General features: G+C 39.7%; 2 protein-coding genes across 3 annotated transcripts; both read left to right on the forward strand.

The window, feature by feature from the left end:
• Positions 1-462: 462 nt before the first annotated feature.
• LOC137136980 (zinc finger protein 239-like) lies at positions 463-7,986 on the forward strand. Its single transcript, XM_067522810.1, has 2 exons — positions 463-807; positions 5,835-7,986. Exons 1-2 carry the CDS (start codon positions 505-507, stop codon positions 6,621-6,623), a joined length of 1,092 nt encoding a protein of 363 aa, XP_067378911.1. The 5' UTR covers positions 463-504; the 3' UTR covers positions 6,624-7,986.
• Positions 7,987-10,454: 2,468 nt separating this feature from the next.
• On the forward strand, positions 10,455-18,338 carry LOC137136985 (zinc finger protein 436-like). Of its 2 annotated transcripts, none has more exons than XM_067522816.1 (2): positions 10,455-10,726; positions 16,246-18,338. In XM_067522816.1, exons 1-2 carry the CDS (start codon positions 10,616-10,618, stop codon positions 16,939-16,941), a joined length of 807 nt encoding a protein of 268 aa, XP_067378917.1. In that variant the 5' UTR covers positions 10,455-10,615; the 3' UTR covers positions 16,942-18,338. The 2 variants fall into 2 exon arrangements, 1 of the variants encoding a protein (XP_067378917.1); XR_010915656.1 differs by lacking the exon at positions 10,455-10,726 and adding an exon at positions 10,733-11,337 and having other exon boundaries at positions 16,246-16,379.
• The last annotated feature ends 2,156 nt before the right edge of the window (positions 18,339-20,494 follow it).

The following is a 20,494-nucleotide window of genomic DNA, read 5'->3' on the forward strand; positions in this document are numbered from 1 at the left end:
GAATATCCACTGGACAGGACAGGGATGGAAAAAAGATCATTCCCCTCTAACACATTAAAAGCAAAGTATGAGCCTGTTTTGAAAATGTGAGGAAGAGAAAGTTTCGATATTTGTGTTAAAATGTAGGGAGGAAAAGTAAAAAGCTGTATAAAGTACAGTTACCAAGTATGTGTACTTTGTTTCTTTTCATCTGTATTTAGGGATAAATAATAGTTTTTCTCAGTGTGAATTTGAACTTTTACACGTTTGAACTGGTGAAGTCCAGAAAATTTAAATACATTTTGTGTTTCCTTTCTGTGAATATGTTTCTTTTGTGGCGTTGTACATTTAATAACCGTCTATTATAATTAGTTTTTAAGCAGCTCACGGGGCAAATTATAATGAAGCGAACAGACGAGCTCATCTGACACCTTGGCAACAGTAACTAAGGAGGGCGGGGCTTCAGTTCGTCTTCAGCGAGTTTCATGTTATCGCGAGACTTCTGCGAGATCGAGGGGGCAGAACATGGCGGCGACAGAAAACCACAATAATAATCCGGATCATAGCGACCAAAACCACTACAGCAACGGAATCAAGGAGGAGAACCAGGAGTCGAGTTTCGTCGACTATGACTACTGCAAAATCGAGGTGAAGGAGGAGAACCAGGACCCGGATTTTACCGGCCACGACCTTAACCAGAACCAAGTGAAGGAGGAGATCCAGGACACGGATTCTGTTGACCCGGACCATTATAGCAGCAGAGTAAAGGAGGAGAACCAGGACCCGGACCCCCGGAGCAGCGACACCGCTGGTCCCAGCGATCAGCAGGTCAGTGTTGATGAGCTAATGGGTAAAAACTGCTTCAGAGGGAGACTGAAGACACAAAGACAAGACCGTGTTTCAGTCCAGGATTCACTGCGGTAAAGTGAGCCATCGTTTATGGAACACGGTAAAACCAACGGGCGCTAAAGTTTTGTTGCTCTTTTTCCCCGTACTTACGGTATTGGGTCTAGCAATGGCCAAAAAGGATCCGTAAAAGCTCCGGGATTGTTGCAAGTCAGCATTGGAACTAACGGGGTTCTCATATTTGGATGCTCATAAAAAGTTACCGAGAAATGTCAATGCATTCTGGTTTAGAGTCGTGTACTATAACCATACTAATGTTTAGTTTAATAAATTAAAGGCAAATGTTTTCATGTTGGAATCTTTATAGAGGTGAAACGTTCCGTGCATTCTGGTTTAGACTCATGTCTGCTATAACCATATCACCTTTGAAGCATTTTTACTGCACATTTTGTTTTATAAAGTAAAGGGAAAATTCCCCCGTCAGCATTAAAACTAACAAAGTCCTCATGTTTGGATGCTCATTAAAAGGATTTTTTCAGAAGTTACCAAAAAACTTCAGTGCATTCTCTTTTAGAGTGATGTATATTCTGATCCTGACAATTTTGAAGCAGTTTTAGTGTAAATTTTTAAATATATTTTTAGATTTTGATGAGAATTTGGTGTGTGAAGTAGTCTTAACCTTCCTTGCGATGGATGAAAGGGCAGCGTGAAAAGTGGGAAACAGATTGTGCCTGAGGCCTCCTCTTCTGTTGAGAGAAATATTCTCCTTTTGATGATAGTTCTACTCGCTGTTTATAATTGAGGTCGAAGTAATTAGTGGAGATGAACAGGAGTGTTTTGCCCACCTCATTCATTGTAAATGGGTTTAAACACAGTGGAATTGTCACCTTTCTGACAGTTTCAACTTAAAAAAGGAGAAATTATAGTAGTAAAAGGTAAAAGTAGAATTGATGGCAGAGCTGCTGTATTGCATTGCATTAGATAAAAAATGGTATGGAATGATATGAAATGTAAAGACTTTTCTGATTGGACTTTGCTTTGATGTTTTCTCCTTGACTCAGATTTTTGATGCCTTGGACCTTACTTCTAATTCGCTTTGGATAAAATCGTCTGACAAATGATTAAATGTAAATGTGTGGTTATAGCAGACATCAGTCTAAACCAGAATGCATTGAAAGTTTCAGGTAATCTCTGAAGAAAAGCTTTTTTATAAAGGTTTGAACATGAGAACGTTGTTATTTATAATCGTGTCGGGGGGAACTTTCCCTTTATTTTATTTCAAAACAGTAATGAAAAAATGAATAAGGTTATAGCAGACATGAGTGTAAACCAGAATGCATTTTTATGAGCATGCAAACATCAGGCCTCTGTTAGTTACAAGTAAAACTGTACGTGACAATTGCTTCATATTTGTTACAGTAATAGTTTTTCTTTAACCTCTAAAGCCACCAATGAAAGTTTCAGGTAAACTTTAATGAAAAGGTTTGTTATCAGAATGAAAACATGAAGAAACTTTGTGTTATGGTGTACCTGCCAATATCTTTCACTTTTCTAAACATATTAGTTGAAAAAAAAGTTTCATTATGCATAGGAAACATTACAACTTTCAGCCAAATTTTTATATATAATTATTTTATTTTATTTCAAATACTGTCGGCATCCGGTATAAAAACTGTGCCAAATCAACATGCGGAAACTGAACCGCTGTGGCCCTGAACTTACGGGATAAGCCGAAAAGACAAAAAAACAAACAAACAAAGAAAAAAAAACTGTATTATAATAATAAGGAAGGAACATCATTTTTTTTCACATTTTACATTCTTTTACTGCTTTCAGTAAAAGATGTGAATTAATGCATTAATTGATCGATAATAGCTAGGTGGAAAATTAACATGTATTGCATTTTTCAGTGTGAAACAATCCCAGAGCCTCAGCTTGTCCTAGTACCCACACAGTAAGTACAGGGGAAAGGCCGCAACAAAGCTAAAGCGGTGGGTGGCTTGACCGTGTTCTAAGAAATGACGGCTCACTTTACCGCAGCAGTTTCAAGTGGGTCTGATTGAGACCAGAGAACTTGTTAGATCTGATCCATGTGTTGGAGCCACTGGTTGAGTTTTGGAAAGTATTAAGTTCGTCAGAGGCTTTAATGCGGATATTTTCTGAGAGACGAGTACTCAGTTTATCAAAATACTAAATCAATTCTGATGTTCACGTAGTGCTTCACCTTACTAAGACACCCTGTGCTGTTTTTTCCTTTGATTCGTCAACAATCTGTATGTTGGAGAACAGATGACACTATAACAACCACTATGATTTGTAAGGTCTGGGTTTTAGTTTACTTCAACTCAGTCCTTTGTTTTTTTTTGGGAGAATTTCTTAATCTATCAGATTTTATCAGTAGATAAAACCAAACCCTAAGCAGTTACCTCTGCCTAGTATGGTGGTGCATTAAGGGCTTTTGTGTTTCTCCAACAACGTAGGTCTGACCACACTTGACCTTGTTTGATACCAAATCCCTGACCGCAATCAATACCTTGATGTAGATGATGCACAACAGCTTCTTTATTCACACACAGGTAGTAAAGATCCAAGATGAGCAACACCTCCACAGTAAAGCTGTATCTTCAAGATTAAGTGTCTCTAAATTGTTGTCCATGTCTCTTTTATTTCTTTTATTTATGTTTAGCACCACATGTGCTGTTAGAAGGCTGCCAGTTTGAATGGGACTATGGGAATAGACAAATTAAAATCTGTAAAAATTATAGTATTTTTATAATTATTTTATAATCATTTTAAGAAATGTTTTATGTTTGAACTTCACCTGTATCACATAGTTTGTAGTGCATATGTGCCACCTATTGGTAGAAAAAAAGTCAGTAATCTTCATAGGCATGAGGGAGTAAAGACAGTTGGTCTCAATAGTGTATGACTCAGAGGACTCTGTGGTCTGTGGTAGCCAGCTCCACCTTCTATGCTGTGGTTTGCTGGGGCAGCAATATGAAGGGCCGATAGTAACAGACTGAACAAACTAGTAAGGAGGACCGGTTCTGTTCTGGGGGAGAAGCTGGACCCTCTGCAGGTTGTGGCTGAGAGGAGAATGTTGTCTAAAATCCTCTCAATCCTGGACTTTCCCTCCCACCCAGTCCACTGTGTGCTGGTTGCACAGAGGAGACTGATCACAATCAAGTGCTTCACAGAACACAGGAGATCCTTTCTCCTAGTGGTCATTAAAGTGTTTAACTCACCCCTTTCTGTAAAAAGGAGGGGGACTGAATGGTCCAAACGGACAAACTATTATTGATTTTATCTGTCTTATTTTATTTACCTTATTTATCTTATTTTGTTTTTAGTTGTAATTCAGTAGTTTCTATTTGTTGATTGTCTGTGTGGTTTCTCCTTGGTTTGGTTGAGATGCTTTTTCTTTCTTTTCTACTTTTCCTGCAGAAAGCAGCTGTCACAAGGCAACATAATTTCCTTATGGGATATATGAAGTTCTTTAAATCTTTAATTTACCTTGAAGCTGTCAGTTTGGTACACTGATATTCAACCTTATGCAGTAACTGGTTAAGTTTTATAAATATTTACAGCTTAAACATTGGTTACATGTTTTTATTCTAGTACAATTTCTGTATGATACAGTTGGTTAATTTAGCATTTTCCATTAAGTTCTTAGTCATTGCTGAGCAGCTGCAATGTTTGATTAAGCCACAAGGCGTCACTGTTGCTTTCTTCATTCAGTTGACTTTGAAAGTAGTTATTTAGGTCTTATTTGTTTACTTTTCATTTAACTCCACTTTTGGTCGAAGTACCCATAACAATAGCTGATGTATTGGTAATATCATTACTTCCAGTGATTTCAGTTAGTATTTTATATTTGTTTTCTTTTCTATTTGCCTCTGCAGAACCACACATAGATAAACACCAACCATCGTCCCAAAGTTTTACAAGTTCATATGTCCTCTTCATCAACCTCCGATAAAGTGGACTTAAAGCACATTCAAGTCTTGACTTTTGTGTCCCGTTTGAAACCCAGCAGCAGGCATCAATATTAGGCACCTCATACTAAGACTCTGGCCCTCACTTAAATGTGCTCGCACAATAAATGCAGACCCTTTTTCTAAATGACAAGTAATGAAAAATATTAGAGTACAGTTCACACCCCTTTAGTGGCAACAAAATATGTTGTAGATATTAGGGAAGAGGGGCTCGAATCCATATGACCTGTATCCCACCTGACATCCTGTTCTCACCTGGGCTGATGTCATACAGTGACACGTATCAGGACCACAGGCTGATTTCTACGTTTTGATTCTAAAGGAAGTGGACATTTTTGTGATGTGACACAATTTATTTGAGATCACAGCATCATATAGCTGTTAACTCATCCAGTTTAGTAAATAACTATAAGCTAGATAGACCAGCATGATGAGCTGGAAGTCTGTGTCACAGAAATAGTGCAGAAAAGTTAAACATACAACTTTATGTTACTAATATTTCTGCTTTACACTACTACACCAGTAATGAGTGTAGTGATTAACTTGGCAAACTCTAAAGAGAATTTTGGAATTGCTTAAACTGCTGTTTTAACTTTTTCTCCCACTCTTCACATTCTTTATGTTAAGTACCGGGGTTCTGAAATCAATGTATCCAAAGGCTACGACACAAAAATATTGATCCTGTCATTAGTACAGCTCCTTGTGTATGTCTTTTTCAGAAATCATAACTTAAATCTAAGGAAATGTTCAGTGTCTCACCAAACTGAAAAGAATTCTTACTTCTTATTACTTGTCCATGTCCAAGTCCATAAGACATTTTTAACAAGTTATGGTCAAGTCTGGTTTGGGTCAAATTAGAAATTTATTTCTGCAAAATATGAGTACCCATCTCTGCTGAGAACAGATGTCTGGGTTGTCCTGAATTTGACATATGGGGTAAGATATGCTTTTAGACAGTTTGCTCCACCATGATGTCTTAACTCTGTTTTTCTATCTTTCTGTCTGGTACTTTAGAAACCGAGAGGAACAAAGAGACCCAAACGACACCGCTGTCAGCAATGTGACAAAGCCTTTACCACACCATCAGCACTCAAAATTCACCAAAGAGGGCACACTGGAGAGAAACCCTACAGGTGTGACCAATGTGGAAAGGCATTTGTCCACACAAGTAGCTTAAATATTCATCTACGAATTCACACGGGAGCGAGGCCATACAGCTGTGAACAGTGTGGGGCAGCATTCACCACACTGTATCGTCTAAAAATCCATCACCGTGTTCACACTGGAGAGAAGCTGTACAAATGTGACCAATGTGGCAAAGCCTTCAGTACAGCACGTAGCTTAAAAAGACACAAACATATTCATGCGGGTGAGAGACCGTACAGCTGTGATCAGTGTAAGAAAGCATTCACCACGTCAGGGGAACTAAATCTGCACCAACGTGTTCACACCAGAGAAAAACCGTACTGGTGTGATCAGTGTGGAAAAACTTTCATTCAACACAGTCACCTAAAAATGCACCAGCACATTCACACTAGACAGAAGCCTTACTGGTGTGATCAGTGTGGAAAGATGTTCTCTCAGAACAGTGATCTAAAGAGGCACAAGCGTGTTCACACTGGAGAAAAACCGTACTGGTGTGGTGAGTGTGAAAAAGCTTTCATTCAACAGAGTCACCTAAAAAGGCACCAGCATATACATGCTAGAGAGAAACTTTACTGGTGTGATCAGTGTGGAAAAACCTTTACAACTTTAAGTTTCTTAACAGCCCACCAACACATTCACACAGGAGATGAAATGTAAAGCTGTAAAATAAAAGCACATTGCGTAACACATTACGCTGAACATGGCCAGGCCAGCTGTTGTCTTCCACCTTTAACCTTTATGCTAAATGTTTCCCGACTGAAAAAACAGGCCTGGTAAGTAACTGTATTAAACACAATGCTGTATTAGTAGGCTATTAAATAAGGCCAGTGTTATTATATAAGTAGAAGCTCAGTTTTTCAGCACTGTGTACATCTGGTGTACTAGATGTACACAATTCACATTTTCATATTTTGATTTAACATTTTATCTAACATGAGGTTTCTAGCTTTTTGCCTTTGATGTAACAGATGGTGACCATAGAACCATAAATGTTTAACTATTATAAACACCTTCCAGTTAAATGCTCTCTTTTTGCTCATTTAAACCTGGACAGGCATGTTTCTTCCCATTCACTTACCTTTATAACAGAATATCCAGCTCCACTGCTTCCACTTTTATTTTAAGTAATCTTTACTCTGCAAGTCTCTAAAACTTTGAGCTTTATTCGATTCCTCGTACCCGAGTACTGAGGACCTATGTATTATTTGCTGAGTATGATGTACCGTGATACTTGAGGGTACACAAAAACAACAAGGATGAAGTAGTGGTAAATTCAATACTAGTAAGTCAGTATTCTGTGTAAAAGGAGTAAATAAAGTTCAGGTAACCATGAACTAATGAGTGCCTTCTTAGTAGTTGATGTTACTGCAGTTTGCGCCGCCCAACAGCATATTCTGATTTTAAAAAAAGAAAAGCAGGCTTCATTCGGTTTCAGACACTGGCTTATGAACTAATCATTAACTACTGTTAAGATAATAATTCAGATTTTGTCACCTGTTGTCTGTTGTGTAATAACTTATCATCATCTATTTATTCTCTATTCTGACTTAATGGCTTTACCATACATTCATTATCAGGCAGTTCCTGATATAGTTCTCAGTAACTAGTGGCGTTTTGTGTTAATTGTTAGTTTGCCTAGAAATTCATTAGTCAGCTGAAGATAAAGTTAGAGGATGAACTGATTAATTTGACTATAAAAGATGTTGACTGACCTCAGTGTGAACTATGTGATTACATTGTAATAATTTAATATATTTAATTTAATGTTATTAAATCTAAATAATAATTATTTTTTCTCTTCTAGTGACTGTAAAGATGTTAGCATGTAGATACTCCATTGTCCTACATGTTTGATATTTTGTTGCTTTCATTGTGATGTTTTATTTTTTAAATAAAACAGTAGTGTAACTCTGACTAACTCATTTTCTAGCTACTGGACTTTCATCATGTTATTTTACATGTGAAACGGACTATCTGTGACATTCATTCAGCATTAAATAGTGTTTGTGTTTATAATAAATCTTCGTCTGCTTCGTCTGCTTTTTGAAATGACTGATAAGAATAAAATAGTTTAGGAAAAGCAGCTGTAACAAGGCAAAACAGTTGTGATTAAATCGACTTTGCCATTTTACACCTGTTGGAGCCAGTTATATATGTAGTAGGATGTATCATTTATTGTGTTCTTTGTTTTACTGTGCTGTGTTTGACTTGCTAAGAATTTTGTGCTGCAAGAAGAAGGTTTCAGTAAAATAAAAACACAGAACACACATTTAGAGTTTTTTTTTAAAGCTGGCATCAGCTACATGCTCGGACTCTATGTTTAAATAAACAAAATAAACGGAACCACAGTAATTACACCCAGAGCCAGACATAACAAATTGCCGTGATTTGTTGTAGTTTTTGGAAAGATTTATATATTTTTTAAAAACAATGACAAACTGAAATGCTGAATTCAGTAACTTGAAAATCATGAAAATCGTCATCATCTTTATAAAAAACATAAGCTGATTTATACCAGTTATTTTTCTGCAGGATTTTATTGTCTGTGAAAGTATTAATTTATCACAGATTTGTCATTTAAAATCAAATGTTAATGCTTTAACAGCACTTCCGATTCAAGTGTTCTCTGTGTCTGGGGTGATACATTTTAATGTGTGTGCCATGCATGACCCTACAAACCTCAGTTAAACCAGTGATTTGCCTAAATGAAACTTGTTTATCTTTACTAAAAATAAATGAATATCATCGGTGGTGCTCGTAAAGCAGTCAACTTTGGTTTATGTAAGAACCCAAATCAGCGATATTCTTACTGTTAGTTTCTTTCTGTGGTTTCTTTGTCCACCGTGTGTCTCTCTTGGTATTGCATTTATTATTTTATTAAGTCTTAACCCAAACTAAAACAGGCACCTTTTAGTGTGTCCTGTATAGAAAATACACTAAACTACACATGTAGTGTTGCAAGGGTTTTACATTTTCAGAAGAAATTTCAGACTTTGAATTCATTCTGTGGTTACTAGTGGTGGGAGGATGACGCTTTGTGAATTTTCAAATTTTGCTTCTACTAGTGTGGAAAATTGAGTCACACTTTTGAAGCTTTAAACCAAGAAAGTCTGGCAACATCTTGCTATAATCTTGTTCTATTTTAGGTCAGGTACTTCCCTTTTCCCCCAGGCTGCATCTTTCAGTTTTCACTTCTTCATGATCTAATTTACATGCACACATTGCAGTTGTGTCAAAAATACATTTTTTAATTCTTTTTAAAAATGATTCACTCTAAAGTTAATACTATATAATCAAGATTCATTATATCTGTTTAAAATAATTCCATGGAGTAAATTGTAATAATGTAATATTGTACTGCGTTAATGATTAACCTTTTTATCACAAATTTGTTTCAATCAATATTTAAAAATCACCCATCTATCTAATCTCCATCTCCTCTTGTCCAGTCTGATCCAGAGGTTTGCTCCTCTTCATCCTTTTTCCTCCCTTCTTCTCTTGTTTGATTCGTCCCTGCTGTAATAAATTACCAGTTCTGGCTCATCAGTTGTAGACTTGGCCTGTTTAGGCTCCTCTCTGTCTTCTGTTATTTTAACCCTTTGACTTGAGCCGACTTGCTCTCCTTTCTCTGCACAAGCATAAGAACTTATGATAAAAAAATATATGCAGTAAATCAGCAGAGACAGTTTCACAGTCTGTCAGTGTGAAACAAACACCTCTCCCCTCTGAAAGACCAAACCCTTCTGCTATGCCTATGGATGTCCTGAAGTACTTTACAATAAAATGCCACTGGGGTACCACAACTGTGGTGCCACCATTAAACAGTCGTTTTTTCTTTTTATCATCAATAAAACAGACTCTTATTACATTAAAAGATCATAAATATCACGTGAATCTAATAATAATAAGCAGCCTAGTAAATGTAGAAATACTTTTACTTTGCTTGGTTGTGAGATGAACTGATGACAAAAACACAGCAACTTTCAAATGGTGTCAACTTCACCAAAACCTAAAACCTCCAGAAATCATTATTATTATTATACATTTTTTTTACCAGTTTGATGAAAATGCTGAAACTATTCAAACTTTACTCTGAATTTACTGATCTCTGTAACAAGGAAAACGTTGTGTTAAGAATGATGTAGTTTCTTTTCCTGTTGAAAAAATCTCTTAAATTCACAAACTTACTGTGGGCTCCATTTAATTTAGATATAATAAAAGGGTGTAATAACACTCCTGCCTGTATTTATTATTATGCATTGTTAAGCATTATAAGTTTTAAGCTGCAAAACAAAATCTGTGAATCAGGCTGTTCAGTATTTGGATCAATTAGCCTGTTAAATATAAGGTGTAAAGTCAGACTGCAGTACAGCTGTTTTTTCAATGTGTCAGATTCACATTTAAAGAACTGATTGTGAGTCACACATCACTGACTTTGTTCTGCCTATATTATAGTAAAGAGCACACAGGAAACATCAGGGTATTAGAGAGGGCGTGACCTGCAACGTATGTCTGGGTATTGCTGGTTTAGAACAAGGAAACTTTAAGACCAGCTGTGCTGATCGCAGTAATTCACTGAGTAGGACCGTAACAAAACGGGCAGAACCAAGGCCGGGACTCCATCCACCAGCGTCTCCTACAGGTACCACATGGAGGAGCAGAACCAGACCCCGGATTGTGGAAACAAGAACATCTGCAAAGGGACCAAATCAGGTTCGTCCTCTGGTCCCAGCGATCAACAGGTCAGTGTTGATATGTTAGTAAGTAAAATTTTAATTGATGAAGACTTTAAATGAATGTTTATGATTTTACGCAATAAATAGGAGCTGGACCATTTGAAATCAATATTTAACTGAACGCTACAATAACATGGCTCCCTCCGTGGCAGACGTGTCGAATGTCGCCTTTCCCTCCTTTTTTGTGTGTTTCTTGTTTTTTCTGCAGTGCACAAATGTCATGCACTGCTAACATACAACTGACAGGCATTACTGAACATCACCAACTCACAACACACTGACTTTGCTAGTTTTATTCCGCTGGAGCTACAACTCATTGTTCGCTCCCAGAGTCACCACCGTAACCACCCCGGAGGCCATGAAGCACCGGGCTCGAGTGAGTTAGCTGATCCCGGAAAGCGCTTCGGAGACGGCGACGCAAGCGAGGCAAGAGGGGAGGGCTCCATGCTAGGCTAAAAGCTCGCGCTAGCCGACCACGCTAGCGAATGTGCGGGCCAGGATTACAACCCAACGGGAAATCAGAGAGTGCTGCGCCCTGATTTTCACCGAGACCTGGCTCTCAGACAAAGTCCCAGAGGACGCCATTCAGGTACAGACTCACTCTCTTCACCGAGGCGATCGAACGGCCGCGTCCGGTAACGCTAAAGGGGGAGGTGGGTGTTTGTATGTTAACAACTCGTGGTGTGGAGATATACAGACTGTGGATGAACACTGTTTTTATTGCTGAAGTGCCTCCTTATTATCTACCAAGGGAATTTACTGCTGTGTTTTTGGCCGCTGTTTACATCCCCCGCGAGCTACGTCCACCGCAGCATCAGCAAACTCCATGACGTCATCAGCGCGTTAGAAACCGCTCATCCTGACGCTGTTTTTATTGTTGCTGGCAACTTCAACCAGTGTAGTTTACGGACTGTTTTCCCCAAATACCACCAGCATGTGGACATTCCCCCCGTGATAACAACACTCTGGACCATGTTTACAGCAACATACGTGGTGCATACAGGGCTGCACCCCGCCCCCACTTCGGACACTCAGACCACATCTCTTTGTTCCTGTACCCTGCTTACAGACAAAGACTGAAACAAACACACCCTGTCACCAAACAGGTTAAACTCTGGACCCCAGAGACCGAGAGCACCCTGCAGGACTGTTTTGCTCTGACAGACTGGGATGTGTTTAAAGCTGCAGCCACTCTGGAGGACTCTTCCATCAGCGTACTGGATTATGCTGAGTATGTGACTGGGTACATCAGCACTTGTGTCGATAACATTGTGCCCACCATACAAATCAGGAAGTTTCCAAACCAGAAGCCCTGGATAAACAGTCAGGTACGTCACATGCTGCGTACTCGCTCTCTTGCATTTAGATCAGGCAATGAGACCGAGTACAAAGCTGCGAAGTACGGACTGAGAAAAGCCATCACAGCGGCCAAGAGGCAGTACAGAGAGAAGCTGTACAGCTTCTACTCTACTGCTGACTCAGGGCGGATGTGGCAAAAACTGCGGCACATCACAGACTACAGGAACAACAACACCTCCAACCCCCTCCCCTCCACCAACTGTCTCAACAACCCAGGTACACAAAGCTCTGAGGAAGATCAACCCCCGCAAAGCAGCAGGTCCTGACAACATTCCTGGGCGGGCCCTCAGAGCATGTGCCAACGAGCTGGCTGACATTCTCACCTCCATCTTTAACCTCTCCCTCAGCCAGTGCACTGTTCCTTTGTGCTTCAAGACCACGACCATCGTCCCCCTGCCTAAGAAGAGCCCACCTACCTGCCTGAATGACTACAGGCCAGTGGCACTCACACCAATCATCATAAAGTTATTTCGAGAGAGTGGTGCTGGCCCACATTCAGAGCAGCATACCTGACACTATTGACCCCCTGCAGTATGACTACCGGCCCAACAGGTCCACCTCGGATGCCATTGCTGCTGCCATCCACTACTCCCTCTCTCATCTAGAAAATAAGGACTCATTGTCAAAATGATAGTGGACATGAGAAAGGAGAGGAGAACGCATCAGCCACTGTTCATCCGGGAGCTTGAAGTGGACAGGGTGAGCAGCTTTAAATACCTGGGTGTCCACATCACTGAGGACCTCACTTGGACACCTCACGTCACGCAGCTGGTCAAGAAGGCCCAACAGCGGCTGTATTTTCTGAGGAGGCTGAGGAAGTTTGGCATGTCGCCTAAGATCCTCAGCAACTTCTACAGCTGCGTCATTGAGAGTGTTCTGACCAACTGCATCACTGTGTGGTACGGCAGCACTACTGCCATGGACCGTAAACGCCTGCAGAGAGTGGTGAAGACTGCACAGAAGATCACCAGGACTCCACTGCCCTCTCTGCAGAGCATCTACCACCGCAGAGTCCACAGGAGAGCTGCGTCCATCCTCAAAGACCCCTCCCACCCCCAGCACGGACTGTTCACACTTCTACCCTCAGGACGGAGGTACAGAAGTGTGAAATGCAGAACCTCCAGACTGAAGAACTCTTTCTTCCCCTCTGCCATCAGACTCCTAAACAGCTGACAGGAGTTTGCAACCATGAACATAACATAACATAACATAACTGTTACACGGACACAACTGACACATGGACACAACTGCTCACGAATCACATTTTGTATTTGCACATAAATTGTTTTTTGAATTGCACTACCGCACTGAGAACGCCACTACCTCACTTTATTGCCTACTCAGAACTGCACTACCTCACCTTTATTGCCTTATTGCTCTTATTTGTTTGCTCTTATTATTTTTTTTACTTTTTTATTTTATTTGTATTTAATTTTATTTCTATTTTTTGTAAATTCTCATTTTACTTACTGTGTGACATTCAGAGTGGAGGGCAAAGTAAGAATTTCATTGTACAGGGAAACATGCGTTCTATCTGTGCATATGACAAACACTTTGAATCTTGAATCTTGAATGGGAGAAGCGTCTTCACAGGTTTCACCTGCAGAGACCTGTCCTCTTCCACCTCCAAAGGAAGTGAGTGAGAGTGGGTGAAGAAAGTTTAAGACACAAATAAGTTTAAAGCTGTTGTTTCTAACTGTAGGGAAATGGCCTCAGTAAAACAGTGAAGTCACATTGATCATTTGGATAGATTTTGATTTTAAACGAAAGGGTGTGTGGCAAGAACTTTTGGGCTGAAGTGATGAGGCGAGGTGACCCCAAAAAATGTCCTCCATCAGGCTGTGTTGTCAAGTTTATGATTAAAATCGTGTTTGATAATTCAATGTCCAAACGCTACGTGGATCAGCTGACAGAGGTCAGTGGCCCAAGTGTGTTATAGCACCACTTCCAATTGGATGAAAACACAGAGATAATTTTATGTAGTTTATTGTCAAAGATTACTGTCTGTGTAAAAGAGAGGAGTTAGTCAGCTTCACTCACGACCACATGTTTGCATGTTATTGTTGGTATTTCCTGTTTTTTATACATCAACTAATGTGTAAGGGACAGAGGAGGAAGTGGGGAGAAGAGAGAGAACATCTGTCATTCCCCACTCAGGAAACACACGTTTTTTTCACAGATTTCTGCAGGCACTAGTGGTTGCAAATAAAACCACATCATGGTAGAATTTGAATTAAACACTTGAAAAGTAGTTGTATATAAGTAAAAAGCGTGATTGTTATTTAAGACTTCAGCTAAAGTCTTAAGTCTGTCTGGCAGAAACAGAGACACAACAAGAGAAGTTAGTTATTTGAGAAAGAAAGAGAGAGATACAAATCTTCTATAAGCTTCTAGCCTTGCTACCTTTTCACCCGTTCTCCTGCACACACAGTTATTACACCCTTTTATTATATCTAAATTAAATGGAGCCCACAGTAAGTTTGTGAATTTAAGAGATTTTTTCAACAGGAAAAGAAACTACATCATTCTTAACACAACGTTTTCCTTGTTACAGAGATCAGTAAATTCAGAGTAAAGTTTGAATTGTTTCAGCATTCAGACTACTGAGGGTTTTGGGTTTTGGTAGAGTTGAGTACTCTCCAAGTAGGAGTAGGAGTTATCCTGAAAGAGGAGTTTGTGAGGAATGTTCTAGAGGTGAAAAGAGTATCAGACAGGTGGATTAGAGTGGTGCAGGACATGTATGAGAGCTGTAAGACCGTGGTGAGGTGCTGTAGGTGTGACAGAGGAGTTCAAGGTGGAGGTGTGGCTGCATCAAGGATCGGCTCTGAGCCCCTTCTTGTTTGCTCAGGTGATGGACAGGCTGACAGATGAGGTTAGACAGGAATCTCCATGGACTATGTTTGCAGATGACATTGTGATTTGTAGTGAGAGCAGGGAGCAGGTGGAGGAAAATCTAGAGAGGTGGAGGTCTGCTCTGGAAAACAGAGGAATGAAGCTTAGCCGCAGCAAGACAGAATACATGTGTGTCAATGAGAGGGACCCAGGGGGAACAGTGAGGTTACAGGGAGCAGAGGTGAAGAAGGTGCAGGACTTTAAGTACTTAGGGTCAACGGTTCAGAGCAACGGTGAGTGTGGAAAAGAGGTGAAGAGGCGAGTGCAGGCAGGTTGGAACGGGTGGAGAAAAGTGTCAGGTGGGTTGTGTGATAAAAGAGTATCAGCGAGAATGAAAGGAAAGGTGTTCAAGACGGTGGTGAGACCAGAGATGTTGTTCGGCTTAGAGACAGTGGCACTGAAGAAAAGACAGGAGGCAGAGCTGGAGGTAGCAGAGCTTAAGATGTTGAGGTTCTCTTTGGGAGTGACGAGGATGGACAGGATCAGGAATGAGGACATCAGAGGGACAGCTCATGTTAGATGTTTGGAGATAAAGTCAGAGAGGCCAGATTGAGGTGGTTTGGACACGTTCAGAGGAGAAACTGTGAATATATCGGTAGAAGGATGCTGAGGTTGGAGCTGCCAGGCAGGAGGTCTAGAGGAAGACCAAAGAGGAGATTTATGGATGTAGTGAGGGAGGACATGAAGTTAGTTGGTGTGAGTGAAGAGGATGCAGAGGATAGAGTTAGATGGAGGCAGATGATTGACTTTGGAGACCCCTGAAAGGCCACAGCCCAAAGGAAAAGACGAAGAAGATTAAAGAATGTCCGAGCTTATGACATCCAGCATGTAGCAGTACCAATATCAGTGTACAAGTGTACACATGTAGAAGCCATCAAAAATCTATGATTACAAAAATGATAAATATTCCCACCTCTCACATAGTGCTAAGGTCCTCTGAATAGTAGAGCATCTGTCATCGCCCACACAGGAAACACATGACCTCTTTCATAGATTGCTGAACGCAACTGCACAGTCACATGACTAGTGGTTGCAAATACGTCAGAATTGGATTCAAATTAAACACATAAAAATATGTATATATGTATGTAACTGAAAGGTTTGATTGCTATTTAAGGCTCCAGCTAAAGGCTCAAGTCTGTCTGGCAGAAACTTGAATTGCACAGAGAAGAGCTAAGTCCTACTGAACTGGGTCAAAGGGCTTTTGTCCATTCTGCATCTTTTGTGTGGAATAAATTATAGTAAGACTGGAAACTAACGGATCTAACTCTTTTCTCCATCTGTCACTTTAGAAACTGAGACTTCACCGCTGTCAGCAGTGTGACAAAGCCTTCACCAGACCATCACTGCTAAAGATTCATCTAAGAATTCACACTGAAGAGAATCCATACAGCTGTGAACAGTGTGGGCATATATTTACTAGGTTATATCATCTAAAAATACATCAATTAATTCATTCGGGAGAAAGGCCACACAGCTGTGATGAATGTGGGGCAGCTTTTGCTAGATTGGATGTTCTAAAAAACCATCAGCGTCTCCATATTAGAGAGAAACCGTACAGCTGTGACCAGTGTGGGGCAGCGTTCACTACATTAACTTATCTAAAAATCCATCAGCGTGTTCATACTGGAGAAAGACCATACAGCTGTGATCTGTGTAAGCAAGCTTTCAGTGCAATAGGTGACCTAAATAACCACAGACGTGTTCACACTGGAGAGAAACCTTACCCATGTGATCAGTGTGAAAAAGCTTTCGCTCAGCGGGGTACCCTAAATCGACACCGACGTATTCACACTGGGGAGAAACCTTACAGTTGTGGTAACTGTGGTAAATCTTTCAGTCGGCTCACTACCCTAAGCGCACATCAGCGTCTTCACACCGGATGGAAACCTTACTGGTGTGACCAGTGTGGAAAAACATTCACAGCAAACAGTGGCCTGAAACATCATCAGTGTGTTCATACTGGAGAGAATCCTGTACAGCTGTGACCAATGTGTGAGACGAAAAACAAAGTTCATATTTCACTCTTGGACAGACAGTAAACAAAGCATAAAATAATGTCTATATTTAATATACAGTATCTGCTTATCCATACGTACGTAGTCCCCTTCAAAAGTATTGGTACACTGAAGAAAGTTGGATTTATGATCAAAACATTGAAGTCAGATCAAAAAATCTAAATCTTAGCTTTTCTACAGACGTAGCAGCTCAGAATTGCTGTTGTCAGCCAGTTTTGAACTAATTGTCAGCCAGCTTTCAGCCGCCCCCCTTCTCCTGTTGCATAATAAGAGCTGTATAAGTTGAGTTTAAATATGTTCTGGTTATTGAAGCTACAGATACACAGCTGCACTTGTCTTACTCAGAGTTACAACAGTTACATACTGCAGGTACTGGACAATGTGAAATTATTAGAAACTGGCACTGATCAATTCTCCCACCTCCCTGACCCAGTGAGTAAGACAGAGACTAAATGAAGAGAGGGAGCAGTGGTAGCAAGAACAAAGCAGTAAATCTGAGGGATAAAATGTTATTATCTGATGGTTTCACTGCAATTATGTCCTTAAGTCACGACTCCACCTCTCTGCTCTGCTGGTTGACCTGAATATAAATTCATATGGATTCACACACACTGCTCCACCTGGTGGAACAAAAGCTGCAGTGCCACTGATTTGCCTCTGATTCTCAGAGTAATGATGATTCATGTGTGTAAGAACTTTTATATCATCTCCATGGTTGATTCAAAACTCTTCTTCTTTATTGATTATCTAATTACAAACTAGATTTTTTACCTCCTCCTTACATTTATATTAGTTATTGTGTTATGAGTTTGTCACTTGGTATTATGGACAATAAATGAGTGTAAACCTGAAATTGAACTTTTATGTTTTCGGATTCTCACAGCTCACTTAACCTAAAATTCTGTACCTGGCAAACAACATCTGCCCAAAAAGGGAGAAACGCTTTACGCTGACAGACGAAGATAGAAGATGATTAATGATAAATATAATATAAATATAACTAAAATATTTTTAAATCCCCAATTGACAATTTGGAAATAATAGTGACAGGATACATAAATGAACAATAGCATCAGATTCAGGAGGTTGGATATTTAAAAAAGGGGATTTTAATGGGCTCAAGATGAGAAGGAGCCCAATGAAAGGTTTAAAATGCTGTGCACAGCTCAGACCTGTTCAGACCAGCCTGCACTTTTTCTTTTCTATTCACAATAAATCATTTTGCACTTAGCTTTTTGTGAATCAGCCTGCTGTTTGAAGACATTATTAAGAAGAAGACATAGACTCCATCTGGCCCTGAACTGTTCTCATGTCAGACACCAAAACTGTCTTGACCTCCAAAAAAAAAAAAAAAGAGACCACCTCAACTGGAGCTGTACACTCGTTTTCAATGCCAGATTGACATTTAATTGTGTCTAATTGTTTTAGCATCTGTTCTCACAAACCAAAGTTTACCGGACAAATAACAATTATAAAGTCATTAAAACCTCTTGTCCTCTAAAAGTATCATTATGGTCTCAAACTGACCCCCATACAGATGCAGTGTCAATGATTTGGCTGCACCGCTGTGACACACATGGGGCTACTTTCAGTAGAATAGGTCTTAAAATCCACCAACGTCTTCATACTGGAAAAAAAACGCACAGCTGTGACCCGTGTAGGGCAACTTTCATCACATTAGGTCAAACAGTGGAGCAGCTTCAGCTTCTTCTCCAGAGGCTTCTTCAGCTCTGCTGTGACAGAGAACAGAACAAGAGCTAATTCCTGCCAACAGCCATAAGTCTGTACAATGACTCTCTCTGGTGTTGGGCGACAGATCTTCATGACTTCAATCCACCTCACTAAAATGCAGCATTTACTGTGTTTTTGTTTTTACTTCATTGATAACTTATTACTTAGTGTATATATTAATATCTGTAACAGCTGCTGCAACACACAAATTTCCCTTCGGGGAATAATAAAGTATCTCTCTTTTGCATGTACATTTTGTAGGTGGATTGTGAAGTGACCTTTTTAAAATACTAAAACGCACTTTTCTGCATATTGTGGAAGAAAATGGGAGAGTGAAAGAAAGGAAAAGTTTGAAAGTCTTCATGTGAATTGGTCACTGACCATCAGTGGCCACTTTATGCACATTTGCACTTACATTTGTTATTTAGCAGATGTTTTAATGCAAAGTAATCATTAAATAAATAGGAAGAAAGAAGGAACTATTTTTTCTGCTGTTCTTAGCGTAAGATTAGGTTAAAAAAAATGACTTGAGTAAACATCAAGGAAGTGTGATCCCAAAAACATGGAATTGTGACTTGTTTGCCACAAATAATGCAGTTACAAAATCACATGGCACAGTTCTGCAAACAGAATTTTTCATTTATTACCATTGAAATTGCTCAACATCTATTGGGAAATAATTTACAGTGTTACCATGACATTCATTTTTTCCATTTTTTTGTTTCATGGCATGAGACAAAAAATATTTTTAAAATAAAAAGAAGTGTTATCTAATTGTCTGAGGACCTCACTGACATAATAACCTTTGTCCATGATTACAATCATCCCCCTTTGTCACCAGTTTCAGTGACAATGGATTTTTTTTTCTCCACTTCAGAAAATGCAACACAACGAAAATTGTTATGTCTAAAGTAGTAAATAGTGGAAGACAGTGGGGAAATAAAACCAAAGCCAGAGAACTGGTTCTATGGGTTTAGTTTACATTATTTCTCAGTGACCCATTTTAAAATGTCATATTTACTGTTGTTTTTTTTTGCTTTAGGTCTAAGTAACATATCACTTCTCTTGTCTTTCAGAATAAAATAAAATAAAAATAAAAGAAACAACTATTTACATTTTGCCAGACAGCCAGTCTTGGAAATCCTCCCAAAGGGCTTCAGAGCACATGCAGTAAAAAATAAGTCATCTGTAGTGGCAATTTCATTATTACTGAATTTCAGTTTAAAAAGAAAAACTTTTCTCTTCAGGCTGAAACTCAGCAGCCATTGGCTAAGAGTTTCTGGAGGGAAATCGGACACCTTAGCAACAGGAGAACTATGTTGGGCGGAGCTTTGTCAGTTTGCAGTTACCGCGAGACTCTGCGATAAATAGTGTGGCGGCAGCGGGAAGAGTTTAAACATTTTTGACTACACAGATCAGGACCACAGCAAGAATGACAAGAAGGAGGAAAACCAGGACCTGCATTGCATTGAGCAAAAACACTACAAGGCAGAAACAAAAGAGGAAGACTAGGACTGCTCCAACAATCAAACAAAGGAAGAAAAACCAGGACCCATATTTTATTGACCAGGATCACTACAAGACTGAAACAAACGAGGTAAACCAAGACCCGGATTCATCGACACCGTCTACAGCGAGACGAGGGGAGAGGATGAGGACCAGGACCCCCAGACCAGCGAACCCTCTGGTCCCAGTGATCAACAGGTCATTGTTGATGAGTTAATGAGTAAATGAGAAAACATCTGAACTAAAACCTGATCCAGAGTTCGAGTTCAGGTCTTTGTTTTGGTCT

This window comes from Channa argus, chromosome 12 (genome assembly GCF_033026475.1).
Source record: "Channa argus isolate prfri chromosome 12, Channa argus male v1.0, whole genome shotgun sequence".
Lineage (NCBI taxonomy): Eukaryota > Metazoa > Chordata > Actinopteri > Anabantiformes > Channidae > Channa > Channa argus.

Coding starts and splice junctions, on each gene's coding strand:
- LOC137136985 (XM_067522816.1), top strand. CDS start 10,616: ATGGAGGAGCAGAACCAGACCCCGGATTGTGGAAACAAGAACATCTGC. Junction 10,727..16,245: donor AGGTCAGTGTTGATATGTTA/GTAAGTAAAATT, acceptor CTGTCACTTTAG/AAACTGAGACTTCACCGCTG.
- LOC137136980 (XM_067522810.1), top strand. CDS start 505: ATGGCGGCGACAGAAAACCACAATAATAATCCGGATCATAGCGACCAA. Junction 808..5,834: donor CTGGTCCCAGCGATCAGCAG/GTCAGTGTTGAT, acceptor CTGGTACTTTAG/AAACCGAGAGGAACAAAGAG.